Here is a 15516-nt window from a genome sequence, read left to right on the forward strand (position 1 = left end):
TAATAATATAAAAAAAATAATTAAAATTTAAAAACAATATTTTTAATTATTAAATACATTTAAATTAATTAAAGTGTAAAAATAATTTTTAATGAATAAAAGACAAAATTAAACGTAATACTGAACTTAAAAACCTATATGTAAATCAAATAACAAAAACATAACAAAAATTACGTGATGTACCAAAATGAACTGAAGAAATAAAGAGATAGTGGAAAGAAAAAAATATCCTGATGTGCATTTTGGATTTCATAATTGGATACAGAGGAAACAATATATCGAAGTTTTCAATTTTTGTGTTAGTTTTGAAGTTTAGATTTGAAAATACTTTTTCAAAATAATAAACCAAAAAGATATTTTGGTGGGACCTACTTATTTTAAGTATTCAAATTTATAAAATTGTATCCGAATTGCTCACCAATCCCGACCACATATTATTTCAAATAAAAAGAAAGACTTCCAGTCGTAGACTAATCGTACAAAATTATAGATCACTTTTTGTTCATTAAACCAGAAAACCAGAAGTCATTGACCACCACCATAACCTAGACTTTCCTTCTTTTCCATTTCCATTACTTTCCCGAGAAAATCCTATTCTCACAGCTTGACTCCGGAAATTAATCTGATTGACTCATAAATAGATAGAGGGGTGGCGAGCGAGTGAGCTAAGTCTTTCTTAATGGGGGATCAACTACAGAGTCTGGGGTCGGAGGCCGAAGGGCTCGAATCCAACGTCAAGGACGAGCTTTGCATGGATATCGATCCTCCGTTCAGTGAAAACTCCGCCACCGCCGACGATTGGAGGAAGTCACTCAGCAAAGTTGTTCCTGCCGTGGTCGTCCTCCGGACTACGGCCTGCCGCGCCTTCGACACTGAGGCCGCCGGTGCCAGCTACGCTACCGGCTTCGTCGTCGACAAGCGTCGCGGGATAATCCTCACCAATCGCCATGTCGTCAAGTCTGGTATTGTCTCAAGTTTTTCGGTTGATGATCAAGATCATTATTCAATAATATATTCCTTCACTCAATTTTTGGCCAAATCTTAAGTATGCACTATGTTATGCTCTCATTTGTAGGTCCTGTAGTTGCAGAAGCTATGTTTGTCAACCGTGAAGAAATTCCAGTGTATCCTATATACAGGGATCCAGTGAGTCTACTCTCTGGTTTTAACTTTTAGCATTCTTATCTGTTACCTTTTTTGGTGAGTTTTTTTTTTTTTTGGTGCGAGTATGTGGTAACTGTAGAGCTCTTGGCAAACAGTTATACAATCGAGGAAGACTTGAATTAGCTAGCTAGGTAGTAGAATTTGAGTGTAAGGAGATGAAAAATTTCAGTTTGGAAAGTGATTTATAATATGACCATTGGAGATGCCTTGTATAGACTTGATGCATACGTTTAGTAGAAGCAAAGTTTTGTTTTCGCTTCTAAATGATATTCCTTGCTAGTATTAATTGGAAAGAAACAACCAAAATAAGCTTTAGACTACTTAGTACTTACCAGCGTTATGGATTTAAAATAAAAAATGCCACTTCGTATTGTCCAAGGAGCACTAAAAGAGATTAAGATGGATCCTCTTATACGTCTACAAGTTTATCAGTCTATCCTCGAAATAATTATGAAATGATTTCTGTCTTGACATGGCAGAATAAGAGAGGGAGGGGGTTCCTCTTGGTGCTAATGGTGAATTTTTCTTTGCGTCTTATCCTATTCAAGGCCTCAGTTCTTATATAGTGTATTAAATTATTATACTCTTCTTCACTACATTTGTCGTTTTGCCCATTATTATTGTCTTCTTTATCCCTTTTTGCACTGCAACATTGTGTTCATGTATGCAATTTTTTTTGCTTATGGTCAAGAAGGATAATTCGTGTATGCAAATTTTTATTTAGACCAAGCCTCATTGCTGTTTGTATTAAATAATGGGATGAGGATAAAGTTACATGCACACATTTTCCTGTGAAATAAGCCAGGCTCCCTAATTTTATGTTCATGTTTTTTTGTTAGGTCCACGATTTTGGTTTCTTTCGTTATGATCCAGCTGCAATACAATTCCATGTCTACGAGGAGATTCCTCTTGCTCCTGAGGCTGCTTGTGTTGGACTGGAAATTAGGGTTGTCGGGAATGATAGTGGTGAGAAGGTATACATAACGCGTGTATATATGTTTTGTTTCCATATGTTGCTCTTTGTTAATTAGTCACTGCTTTGTTTCATTACATTTTTATTGTGAAATAAGCAACTCTTTTGTATATAACTTCCTCTTGAGACATTATTTATTTAAGAAATTCCTTTTAGCTCGTAAAGTGGAAAGGTAAAGGTAAATAGTCTACCACAGAGTAAAAGTACTTTAAGATCTTGTGCCTAAAATTCAAAAGGGGTTTCTAACAAATAGCTTTCTTTTAGACGGTAGTAAAAGATGATTAATTTTTAGTATAAAAAAATTTGAATACACTTCCTCTTATTAACTGAAAACAAAAGCAAGTATATTGATCATGCCTCCCTTTTTATTCTGTTTTTTTTAACAGAAAAGAAAAAAGAAAAAGATTTGAAAAGGTAAAGTAGGCAAGCCTTCAGAAAGTTGGTGTTTCACGAGCTTAAAAATTTCCAATAGAAATGAAAATCTGTTTTGGTATGGAGTTTGGGAACAACCGACAACTGTAAATTGAGGCCATCACAGTTTGGCTGTTGTAGATTGTAGTAATAATACATTCTACGGTTAAGACATTGTAAATAATGTTATGTAATAGTCTTGAAGTTTGAGTACTAGCATTTTTTCTGTCAACCCTTCTTCACTGCTCATACTTTCTAAAGCTTTTAGGCATGTTGAATAAGGTTTGCAAACAAAACCATTTAGGCTAACTAATTTAAGCCTTATTCTGCTGATTGCTGGAGTGGCTCATGTGCTTAACTTATTGAATTGAACTGGTTGGCTGTTGAAATTTTTTCTTTAGTCACCGCATAAGGTTGACGACATGAAGATGTACTAATTCCCTTAGTTTTCCTTGGCCTGTACAAAGGGATGAAGAGTCGTGCTTTCTCCAATTTTAACGTTTGTGGGGGAAGGAGGTGGAGGCTAATCTACAATTAGATTAAAACAACACAATTTTTAGTAACAAGGCAATACTGTGTTAATAATAAGCCATCGGTCATAGGCATAGCCTAGAGGTGTAGGCATATATATCCTTTCAATTAAAAAAAAGATGGTAACCAATATATGTGTATTGGTCCACACATTTATTTGTAGAAACATTAGATAGGCATATGTTTTATCTTATTGTAAATGCCTAGAGTATATTGTACAACTAAGTTTAGGTTGTAATGAATAGCTAAGCTTAGGTTGTAATTTTTTCCTTATTTTTAGTTGTTTAGTTCTTTGTATTTATCCTATATATAGGCCATTTTATTCATCAATAAAATAAGATTAGAAGTATTATTCACACAAAAACTACATGGTACTAGAGAATTAGTAGTCCAAAAATTGGGAAATCTTTCCAATTTTTTCTACCCTTTCTCAAAAAAATAAAATAAAATAGAAATTTAGGGTTTTGCTTGCACTCTTGAGCTCAACCTTAGAAAACCATTCTAGGGTGATCTTCTACCAGAGCCGCACGTGAGCCCCATGGGCCGCCTCCTTCTCTTGCCATTCTCCCACACGCGCGGTGCGCGTAGGCGCGTGCAGCACCCCAACGACGAGCTTTTCCGGCGATGTCTTCATCGACAATCCTTGCTGCTTCTTCCACGATTTCATAAAAAAAAAAAATCAATCCTCACAAGCTTCTTCTAGCCAACTTCTCTTCCTCAAAAGTCAAACTAAAAAATACTAGCTTCTCAAATCAATGGCTGCTATTCAACATCTTCAATCAGCCTAGCCCAGTTCTCAATCAACTGCTCATCTCACCACTTCTTCTCACAAAGTCAGCCACTTCTCAAAGGACAAAATTGATGCAACTCCGACACCTCTTGGGCAGTTTATACAGCAACCAAACCCACCTTCAACCCAGGCAAATGTCAAATGTCAGTATAATGAGTCATCAAGGTTCTACGTCTCACACATTTACTGCAACCTCCAACAAAGGTACTTGGATAGTTGATTCAGGGGCTTTCGACCACATGGCGGGAGATTTACAAATCTTCACCACCTTCAAACCATGTGCTAATTCCCACACAGTCAAAATTGCTGATGAATCTCTTTCGAAAGTGATAGAGACTAACTCTTTAACATTATCAGATGGCCTTCTTTCATCTGTTCTATTTGTCCCTAAACTAAATTGCAACCTTCTTTCAATAAGCAAACTTACTCGAGATCTGGATTGTGTAACTAAATTCTATCTAAATCTTTGTGAATTTCAGGTTGAGGGCTCAGAGTAGGTGATTGGCAGTGTTGAAATGCATGATGAGCTCTATATTCTTAAGGATTCTCCTAAAAGTAAACAAGTTCACAAATCGAGTTGTGGTAACCATTCCAATTTAGATTCTATTTTCAATTGTGTCTTTTTCGAATGAAAATCTCATCATGTTGTGGCATTTTCGACTTGGTCATCCAAATTTTGGATATCCAAATTTTGGATATCTTGAAAAACTATTTCCTCAGTCATTTGTCCACAAAAGACCAAAATTCTTTCATTGCGAACTCCGTCAACTTGCTAACATACTCAAAACTCTTATCCCAGTCTTCCTTACAAACCTTCACAACCTTTTTCAATGATACATAGTAATATTTGGGGACCCTCACGGTAACAAATATTAATGGATCAAGCTGGTTTGTATCCTTTATTGATGATCATACTAGGACAGCATGGACATTCCTTATGAAATTTTTTTTTGAAACTGCTTCCATCTTTAAAATTTTCCTTTCCATGATTCAAAATCAATTCAAACGAAAGATCCAAATCCTGAAAACTAATGGAAAGGAATATTTTAACTCCATTCTTGATCCATACTTGTTTGATCAATGAATTGTTCACATTAGTTCATGTGTTGATACTCCGCAACAAAATGGAGTGACTGAGAGAAAAAACATACATCTTCTTGAAGTTTCTAGATATATTATGTTTTCAAATCATGTTCCTAAACAGTTTTGGGGGAAGTCTTACTCACAGCCTATCTTATCAATCGTATGCCTAGCCGAGTACTACAATTTAAAGCCCCAAGAAATCTGTTATTTGCAACATTCCCTCATATTTCAACTTTCTCTTCAGATCTTCCAATCAAAGTCTTCGAATGTACAACTTTTGTCCATGTTTATGATCACAAAAGAACAAAAATTTATCCAAAGTCTCACAAGTGTCTTCATTGGGTATTCCAACACTCAAAAATGGTACAAATGTTGCTCCCCAATTACAAAAAGGTCTATAACACTATGGATGTTACATTTTTTGAACATCAATCTTTCCCAAATCTGGTATTCAGGGGGAGCATTCACAGGAATATCAGCTTTGGGAAACTCTTCAGATCATCAAGATGCATTTCTTCAATCCAATGTTGTAGCACACGAACATCAAAGTGCTCAGTCATTTTTTCTACCCAATGTTGTGGCACACAAACATCAAAGTGCTCAGTCATTGCCTTCTTTGCCTATCTTACCAGATTAATCAACTGGTCCTTCCTTGCCACTTCTTTTCCTATCCAACCAGATATTAGTCCAGAAAACACATCCAACCCGTCCTCTATAGTCAATCCAACCTCACCTTCCTCCTCTGAAAATTCAAACACTCTTTCAAACTTACCATCACCTCAAACTCAAGCACAATTTGATATAGGTAACAAAGAACTTCGTGATTATAGTAGTAGAAAAGTTGGGAATATGGAGGTCAACATGCAAGACAAGAACCGTTTAAACACTCATCAAAACCCTCTCGACCTTGAAAATCATGAAGGTGAGGATTCTATGAGATCTCGACCTACCTATTGCTCATCGGAAGGGTCTTAGAACTTGTACCAATCACCCCATTGAAAAGTATGTTGCTTATGAGAAACTAACACTTATGTACCGAGCTCTTGTCCCTTCTCTTGATCTTATTAAGATTCCCACAGAGGCCTTGAAAGATTCTAAATGGAAGATTGCAGTCGATGAAGAAATGAATGCTCTTGAGAAAAATGGTACTTGGGTTCTCATTGAGTTACCTCAAGGAAAGCAGATAGTTGGTTGTAAGTGGACTTTCACCGTCAAGTATAATTCAGATGGGAGTATCAATAGATTCAAGTTTCGATTGGTTGCCTAGGGGTTCACTCAATCATATGGTCTTGACTATTAGGAGACCTTTGCACCAGTTGCCAAACTTAATACAACAAGAGTTCTGTTAGCACTAGCTGTAAATTGTGTTTGACCTTTATATGTAAAAAATGCTTATTTGAATGGGGAACTTGAAGAAGTGTATATGAAAATTCCACCAGGGATGAAGAAACACTCCAGTGGTCGAGTAGTGTGCAAACTTCTTAAATCTCTTTATGGCTTGAAACGGTCCTTGGGCATGGTTTGACAAATTTGCAAAGTCAGTTGTCAAACATGGATATACTTAAAGTCAGGTTGATCATACTCTATTTTTCAAGTTCTCTTCAACTGGGAAGCTAGCAATTCTCATTGTCTATCTAGATGGCATAATCTTAACTGGAGATGATTTAGATGAAATTTCAGATCTCAAAAGACTTCTTGCCTCGGAATTCGAAATCAAAGATCTAGGAATCCTCAAATACTTTCTTGGTATGGAAGTAGCCTGATCGAAAGATGGAGCTGTTATATGTCAGCGAAAGTATATCCTAGATCTTCTCAAGGAAACTAGAATGATTGGGAGCAAGTCGGTTGACACTCCAATGGATTCAAACTTGAAAGTTAATCGAAGAGAGGATTCAACTCCAGTAGAGAAGGGGAGTTATCAAAGATTAGTAGGAAAACTAATCTATCTCTCTCATACTGGACTTGATATCGCATTTTCTGTCAATGTTGTGAGTCAACATATGCACAGTCTTTGGGAGGAGCACTTGGAAGTGTATTGTATTCTAAGGTATCTGAAAATGACACCAGGTCTCTGTTTGCACTTCAAAAACACAACAACCGAGACTTGGAAGTTTACACAGACTCTAGTTGGGTTGGAGAGCTGACTGACAGACGATCAACCAATCGTTATTACACCTAGATATGGAGTAATTTAGTTACTTGGCGCAGCAAAAAGCAGTATGTGGTCTCAAGGAGTAGTGCAGAGTTAGAATGTTGTGCTTTGGCCTTAGGTATTTGTGAAGGGATTTGGATCAAAAGGCTTATGAATGAATTGAAGTTTGACTTTCCTGAGTCCTTTAAAATGTACAGTGATAGTCAAGTTGCAATTAGCATTGCTAAAAATCCAGTTCACCCTGATAGAACTAAACATATTGAAATAGACACTTCATTTATGAGAAGGTGAATTCAAAGGTCATTGAGCTCGTCTACATTCCTACAAAGAAATAGATTGCTGACATCCTAAAAAAGGCCCTACCGAGAACAAGTTTTGAAGAATTCAATTTCAAGCTGGGTGTGTATAACACATACAACTCAGCTTGAGGGGAGTGTAGAAATATTAGATAAGCATATGTTTTATCTTATTGTATATACCTAGGGTATATTGTATGGCTAAGTTTAGGTTGTAATGAACAACTAAGTTTAGGTTGTAATTTTTTAAATAAGTTGTTTAGTTCTTTGTATTCAGCCTATATTCATCAATAAAATAAGATTAGAAGTATTATTCACACATAAACTACATATTATACATGTGTTTGAGGTTGAATGTATGAGTGGAAATTTTCACCAGTGGCATGTTCAATAGAAAGCTTTGTCTCAGTCCCATCACCCTTGGTGCTCCACCATGTTTCCTATTCCTCTGGCAATTATTTTATTTTGGGAGCCTATTTTAGCTTTCTTATTTTTTATTTATTTATGTTTCATTATTGGTTTTTACTGACTAATATCTGGTTTGCAGGTGTCTATATTGGCTGGTACCCTTGCTCGGTTAGATAGAGATGCTCCTCACTACAAAAAGTATGTAGATATATACTTGCCAAAGTTATCTTTTGTTCTTTTGTACGATGGGTGTGGCGGGCTTGGGACAACTGATGAGATGGAACTTATTGTTCTCAAACTGTCAAGCCTATAGTGATGATTTAATGTGTACATTTTTTCACCATGCTATTTTACAAATTCTGTTATTTGTTGCAGGGATGGTTACAACGACTTTAATACTTTTTATATGCAAGTAAGTGCCTCTGCATGTTGATATCAGCAGTAAGACTAGGTTGTTATTATAATTGTTCTCTTTTGTGTTATATGGTTTTTCCATTAGATTTAGCCTAGTAATTCTTTCGTAGCTCTGCCTTATCTTTCTAGTATACTTATAGATTGGGTATCTCTGATGTATCTTTTTACTTTACAATTAATTCTTCGCCATAAGTGAGGGCTTTTAATACACTTGGGAGGAGATCACTCATGGACATGTGACCTTTGTCTTTTTTTCAAAAAAAAAAAAAAAAAAGAAAAGAAACAAATATTTGTTAGGTGAAGATCGAACCATCCTATAGGGAAACAAAATGAGATTTATTTCAAGAAATGATTGATAAGAAAAAAATGGTTAGATAAAAAGAACTCAAAAAACGTTGTAGATATTTAAAAATATATAAAATTAACAACAGAAGAAAATAATCTCTCAAGAGTTTAGAATTTTTGAAGCATAGAAGTACTGAGCACTGCGTAGAATAGATACAATTTATATTCAAAGAAACTTATCATTGTTGATTATACTTCAATATATTTGTTAATGCATTGTTAAGTGATATTTGGCAATATAGCAATTTATTGCAGCTTGAGACTTATTTTTCATTTTTATTGCAGGCTGCATCTGGGACTAAAGGTGGTTCAAGTGGTTCTCCTGTGATTGATTGGCAAGGGAGGGCAGTGGCTTTGAATGCTGGTAGCAAGTCATCAAGTGCATCGGCATTTTTTCTACCACTGGAACGGGTGGGCACATTTTTGTTCAATCACTTGCAATATTATAATTATTATTATGTTATTTTTGTACTATATGTTGCTATTTTATACTGGATTTTTAGGATGTAACTCAGATGATTGTGATCGATCATCCTTTATCATTACATCTCTGTTTCTTATAGTTTTTTTTTTCCAGATTAATTTAAGAAATTCACTAATTCAGTTTATACTTGCAAGTTATAACTATTGTAATTAAAATTTGCAGGTTGTAAGGGCATTGAAGTTTTTTCAGAAAGGCAAAGATCTTTCTTGTAATAAATGGGAAGCAATTTTCATACCTCGTGGAACACTTCAGGTTTCTCATTCTCTGAGTTCATCTAGACTATTATAAACCTAGAAATTCTATTTTTACAATATTTGGAGGCATAAAACTTTGCTAATTGATTGGTAGGTGTAGGCCCACATAAGGAATCCAACCCTAGACCTCAAAGATTCACCCAAATTTTTGCTTAACCTTGCAGATTGTATGAAGTGGAAAGTTACTTCTATTTAAAAATCCTTCCCCTCTTTTTTTATTTTTTATTTTATTTATTTATTTATTATTATTTTTTTCTCAAAAAGAATCCTTCCGTACCCTTTGTTCGGTATGGTGGATTAGAGGAAGGATGGATGAAGGTGTGTGGAAGGAAGCTATCCATCCTTAGGTTATTTGTTTGGTGAGGAGGAAGGAGACCAAAGGAAGGAAATAGGTATGGATGGTGAATCCCCAGGCCCCACTAAAAACAATCTACATATTTGGGTGGATTGTTGAAAAAAAAATTCTTAAATATTAAAATTAGTAATTTCTTAATATTTTATTTTATTTTAAATTGTAAAAGAAGATTATTCATTTCTTTCCTTCCTATTACACTAAACAAGTTTAAAGGATTGCCACTCTCCTCTCCTTCCCTCTTCCTCTCCATCCCTCCTTCTCCCCATCCTTCCTACCAAACATAGTGTTAGTGTTGAAAGTTCATGTACTCATCCAATACTTTGTTCTTTCCCAAATTGCACCTACTTCTACTACCATATAATTGAAGATTCTATTATGTCTCTCTAATCATTTGGCCCAAAGGACAAAAATACCCACATTCCTCAAAGTCCTTCCTGAAAGTCCCCCATTGATTCCTATACTCTTCAATTGCTGCAAAACAAAATAACTTGGCAATGTGCTTGCCATACTCAATCCACTCCCATTTGTTATAAAACAGAAGCTTTCTGCATTAATTATGTATTTGGTTTGCAGTTTTTCTCTAGTTTTGTCTTATTATTTTTGTGATGCTAGAGTTTTGTGTCTCTTTATCTTTGTATTTCCCTAGTTCTCTTAGTTTTCCTGTTTGTTACCAAGGTTCTCCTCCGCCATAAGTGAGGGCTTTTAATTTACTTTGGAGGAGGTCACTCATGGACATGTGACCTTTGTCTCTTTTTCAAAAAAAAAAGAAAAAGAAGAGAAATCTTTAGAAATGGCTTGCAACGTGTGTTGAATTTATTCAGGGCTGTCAATCACTCACACACCCTCACTTTTGAAGTAGCCAAATATTTCCATATAATTGGGCATGAAATAAAATGGTTAGACTAATGTTTTTAAGTTCTTGAAAATAGATTTACAAGAAAACACCTCTAAGCCATCTAGATTCCTATTGCTTCCATCAACTATCAAAGAGGAACATCTAAAAAAAGAACAAAAATAATAAAATGTGAAACTTGTAAGAGCTCTCCCGCATTTAAGTTTCTAATGAACTTAAAATTTCACGAGAAAGCCCTGATCTACTCATATCATCATTTTCTCTTTCTACTGCTATGTAGTCATTCTTTGAATTTGTGAAGTCAAACCCCCACCCAAAAGTCTTCCCAAAATTGAATTCTATCCCCATTACATGGTTTGAAAGTGACATACTTGACGAATTTGCAGTATCCTGATGAAATGAATGATATAAACCCAAGCTAGAGTAAACCAAAAACAGAGAAATAATGGACAAATGAAAATTTCTATTACCGACTGTGGAACAAAATACAAATAAAAAAGATAACTCTGGTGCTTCGAGGGACTTGGAACCTCCCAAGAATTAATCTTCAATTCTACTTGCATTTCCTACCTTCTACTCAAGCCCAAAATAAGATTATTTACCCAGCTGTCTCCATTCCCCATACTACCAATTATCTTATAAGCTTTCCACCTGTCTCCTCTCTAACAAAGCTCCTAACAGCCGACCAACAATCCAGTCTTATCAATGAACTTCCAAGGGCTCTTGTCTGTAAGTAACTCTAGAAATCATGGAAGTATCACATCCATTTGTAGACAACCCATTCTTTTAATAACCTTATACCACAAACTTTCCTTCTCCATAGGAAATCTCTACAGCCATTTCATCAACAAAGCTCTGTTGTAATTTAAAATGTTGCGTAAGCTCAACCCATTGAACCCTGTAGGGTTGCAAACAGCCCCCTATGTAATCAAATGATCTCTCCAGCATCACTCTCAACAACTTGGCTTTATTTCATCATTCATTTTAATGACTCTCTCCTCTCTTCGTATTCTGTCTCTATTTTTTTCTTTAAAAGTTAGGTCTCAAACAAAGCCTTGTAGAGGAATTGTAGTTTGTTTGCAATATAGGCATGAAAAGATAAACTTAAGTTACAAATGGTAACAACAAGTGATCTCACCCGAACATATTGTACTCTTCCTGGCAGAGATTTTTGGTCATTAGTGTAATTATAATATGATGGATTTTATAAATTTGGCTTTCATGTGATTTATATATGATATTTGTTATTCTTGCATATATTTGAAATAGGTGACGTTTCTTCATAAAGGATTTGACGAGACACGTCGACTTGGTCTTCAAAGTGAAACTGAGCAGGTTTATCTTTTTCATTCCTTAATTACCCTCTTTTTATCAATAATTCTTTCAATAGTTCAGCCTCCTTGATAACTTGATTGTTTGGTTTGTTAGATGGTTCGACATGCATCACCACCTGGTGAAACTGGAATGCTTGTTGTTGACTCTGTTGTGAGTACTTTTGTGCATATAATTCTAATTTATTATAAGACTAGCAATATATATTTCTAGAATTTTTTGTGATTCTTGAATGTTTTCCAGGTGCCTGGTGGCCCAGCTTATAACTGTTTGGAGCCTGGTGATGTTCTTGTTCGTATGAATGGCGAAGTAGGTCACTTATGTTACTCTTTTGGGCATTGAATTGTTGACAGAGTGCATGTGTGTTTGATATGACCCAAACCCAAAGAAACATCAAGCAGAGAGAATATTATTGCTGAAATTGAAAGAATAACACAGATAAAATACCAGGTTCTTTGAAGGACCAGAAAACCTCAAAAGCTCACCCCTGTTCACTCGCACTTTTCATGCCCCTTCTCTCACCCCCACCCTCCCATTTATATAATAGTCTAAACCCCTTAATTACCTTTACTAACAACACAGTCATTCCCATCCATGTCAGCTGTCCTACTACAACCATTCCTAACAGTGTTCTAGTGGGATTAACACTGAAAGTGATTTGTGGGGGGGGGGGGGGGGGGGGGTAGAGGAGAGGATGCATGCGTGTTTTGGTATAGCTTAACCTGTTAATAATATTATTTAGATTGACCTGCTCCTTTCAATTTAAGAGTACTTCCCCGATTTGTGAATTGGGATTAAATATTCTTTTTGAAGATCACATATGTTTTTTTATTTTATTTATTATAGTTTTTGAAAAAGAAAAACCACTTGGATCAATATGGGAATAATACAAGTAATCTTACAAAAAGAAGTCTAACTAAGATAATTATATCATGAAACTCCATCTCTAACTAAATGAGCTAAACAAAAGCCCTTTAAACTCTTTTCATCAAATGAGCTTAATTCTAGGGATCCTAATTGTATAGTTTCCTAGTTGTGTATATATATGTGCATCTTTTTTCAATGAAAATTAAGTGAATACAATATATTTCACCTCAAATAACAGAAATATTAGCTTGTACATGCATATCTGATACTTGATATGTTGAAATTATAATTGTCTAACGCAGGTAATCACCCAATTCCTAAAAATGGAGACCTTACTTGATGACAGTGTTAATCAGAAGGTTGAATTACAAATTGAAAGGGGTGGTACATCACTGAATGTAAACTTAACGGTGAGAGTTGCTATTCTTTTTTAGTTGATTATTTATTTATTCTTTTATTTTTAAAAAAAAGGGTGAGGATAAATTTCTACTTGGCTTTGCTTAATACGTATAAGAGTAAGCTCAAGTGTGGCATTAAATTGCATGCTGTTTTGGGATTCTACTGCCATTTACTGGACCACTGGAGTCGGGACTTGATCATTAGTAGATGACTTTGTTTTTGTTTTTGTTTTTTCTGTTCTCTTCGTGAAGTCCTTTCTGTAGTGTAGTTGGGCTGATAGTCCTCTGGAGTTGGAACTTGATCATAAGTAGATGACTTTGTTTTTGTTTTCTTTTCATAAAGTCTTTCTGTAATGTAGTTGGGCTGGTCAATTAAGTTGCATTATTGATTTTTTTTTTCTACCTCAGGTGCAGGATTTACATTCAATAACCCCTGATTATTTTCTAGAAGTTAGTGGCGCAGTAATTCATCCTCTTTCGTATCAACAGGTTTGTTAGTTGGATTTTGAACTCTAATTAAAATTACATTCTACAGCTTCTTCCCCTCCCTTCCTCCAGATATTTTTTTCAGTATGACTGACTGAGTTTTCTTTATCTCATGCTATGCCGGTTGCAACGTTTGTAATTAATAAGATAATTTAGTTTTTGTTTTGTTGTGTTGCTAATTAAAAGATGCACAAAGATGGCTGTAATTGTGTAGGCGTACTTGACCAATATATTTTTTCATTGATACTCATGTTGTTCTTATTTTTTTCTAGCAAAAAAATATGATTTTTTTTGAAGAATATTTCTTAAAAATTGATTTGGTGGCTGTTCAAGGAATTTTAAATTTTGCTTGGTCCAAGCAGAACAAAATACCGTGTAATATTCTCTTTACTGGCTCATGTGTAGTTGGTGGTCTATGTGTTGTTTGTTTTAAGTAGCTGTCTTTATTTTATTTGGGCATATGTATTTATAAGAATTTTCATTATCACGAGTCAATTAACTTTATTATCATTTAATGTTCTTTTCCCCTACTGCAGGCTAGAAATTTTCGTTTTAATTGTGGCCTTGTATATGTTACAGAACCAGGGTACGTTATTCTATTTCCATTTTGATGTTCATATGTTGATTTTTGGTAGTTTTACTTGGCTGACTATTTGTATGATCGATAACAATATGCTTTAGTTATAATTAATACTAACAAGCCAATTTCAAACATTGATGTATCTATCCCAAATTTTTTGTGAGGAGCCAAAGAGGAATTCTAGTAATAATTAATACTAGGGTTTTTAGCATGATTGTCCCGAGTTATTCGCTGTTTGACAATTTGGTCCTTGAGAATTTGTTGTTGTTGTTGTGGCAACCAGATCCTTGAATTAACAAAACAGTGCCAATTAGGGACTTTTACTTCTGTCCAATCCTTGAGGAAATTAGCCATGTGAGAACCACACGAGAATATTGAGGGAAAACATGATTTTCCAGCATTCACTCTCCTATATTTTGTCATGTGGCTGTCACAAGGGTTAATTTCATCAATCAATGGACGGAAGTCATGTAATTGGCAATTCACAAATAACTCATGTCATAATCATGATAATATGTTTAAACTAAGTTCAACATGATGAGTTGTTTCCGGAACTATCTTCGTTCCAAACCCTGCAATCTTCTAGCAGCCCATTGATTCTCACATTTCCCAATCTTTCTATAGGTTGCATTAATGATCTTCTTGGTGCCATTGTTCTTAAGAGTATTCTTCTCTTCTACAACTGATAATTTTAAATATGGATGATCCAAAGCTTCCTAAATGGTTTTTGGAATAAAGGCTTTATAGTCATTAGAGTCTATGTTAGGATAGGTAGCTGGCAATAGGATGTTAAGTCCTTACCTAAGGGCTATAGTAATATCAAGATCTAAATGCTCATAAATAGGAAGCATAGGAGGAATAGGATTACCTTAGATTATCCAAAATGACCAGTATTTGGAAGTGATGATTGGCTCTGCTCTAGAATTGTAGGAGGATCTCCACTATTTTGATTAATCCTTCTAGTATAAACACGAAGCTCAAAAGAATGGTACTTTTGTATCATTTCACCCATGATTGTGTTACATTAGTTCATTGAAATGGCAAACTACTAGTTACTTTTTTCTCATTATTTAAAACTTCCTCTTCTTGAATTTGAGTTTTACTTTCTATAAAACTTTGAAAATAGGTATGGAATGCCAAAATTAATCTTCATTCTCCCCCTGAAGATAAGTCGGGCCAAAATATCCAAACTATGGTCTAATTTTCTATTTATTTTTTTCAAAAAGATCACATCCATACTAATATGAATTTTCTGTGTTTTTGTATTCAAACATTTGTCTGGTTTGGAGCATACCCAATGAAAATACATTTTCCAGTAAGGATCTAAGGTGGTCAGGAAT

At 35.0% G+C, this 15516-nt stretch overlaps 1 protein-coding gene across 5 annotated transcripts in view; it reads left to right on the forward strand.

The window, feature by feature from the left end:
- The first annotated feature begins 471 nt into the window (after positions 1-471).
- The window catches only part of LOC133818602 (protease Do-like 7), a 33362-nt gene continuing 18317 nt past the window's right edge, over positions 472-15516 (forward strand). For 2 of the 5 annotated variants that reach the window (XM_062251589.1, XM_062251590.1), the window contains exons 1-13: positions 479-962; positions 1076-1146; positions 2004-2138; positions 7948-8006; positions 8184-8220; positions 8853-8978; positions 9214-9303; positions 11783-11848; positions 11942-11998; positions 12089-12154; positions 13015-13122; positions 13519-13599; positions 14133-14182. In XM_062251589.1, coding sequence (XP_062107573.1) covers positions 680-962; positions 1076-1146; positions 2004-2138; positions 7948-8006; positions 8184-8220; positions 8853-8978; positions 9214-9303; positions 11783-11848; positions 11942-11998; positions 12089-12154; positions 13015-13122; positions 13519-13599; positions 14133-14182 — 1229 coding nt within the window. In that variant the 5' untranslated portion in view covers positions 479-679. Of the gene's footprint in view, positions 963-1075; positions 1147-2003; positions 2139-7947; positions 8007-8183; positions 8221-8852; positions 8979-9213; positions 9304-11782; positions 11849-11941; positions 11999-12088; positions 12155-13014; positions 13123-13518; positions 13600-14132; positions 14183-15516 lie in introns of all 5 variants that reach the window. The other 3 variants (XM_062251591.1, XM_062251587.1, XM_062251588.1) reach the window with 3 other exon arrangements.

The sequence above is a fragment of the Humulus lupulus genome, chromosome 2 (genome assembly GCF_963169125.1).
Source record: "Humulus lupulus chromosome 2, drHumLupu1.1, whole genome shotgun sequence".
Classification (NCBI taxonomy): Eukaryota; Viridiplantae; Streptophyta; class Magnoliopsida; order Rosales; family Cannabaceae; genus Humulus; species Humulus lupulus.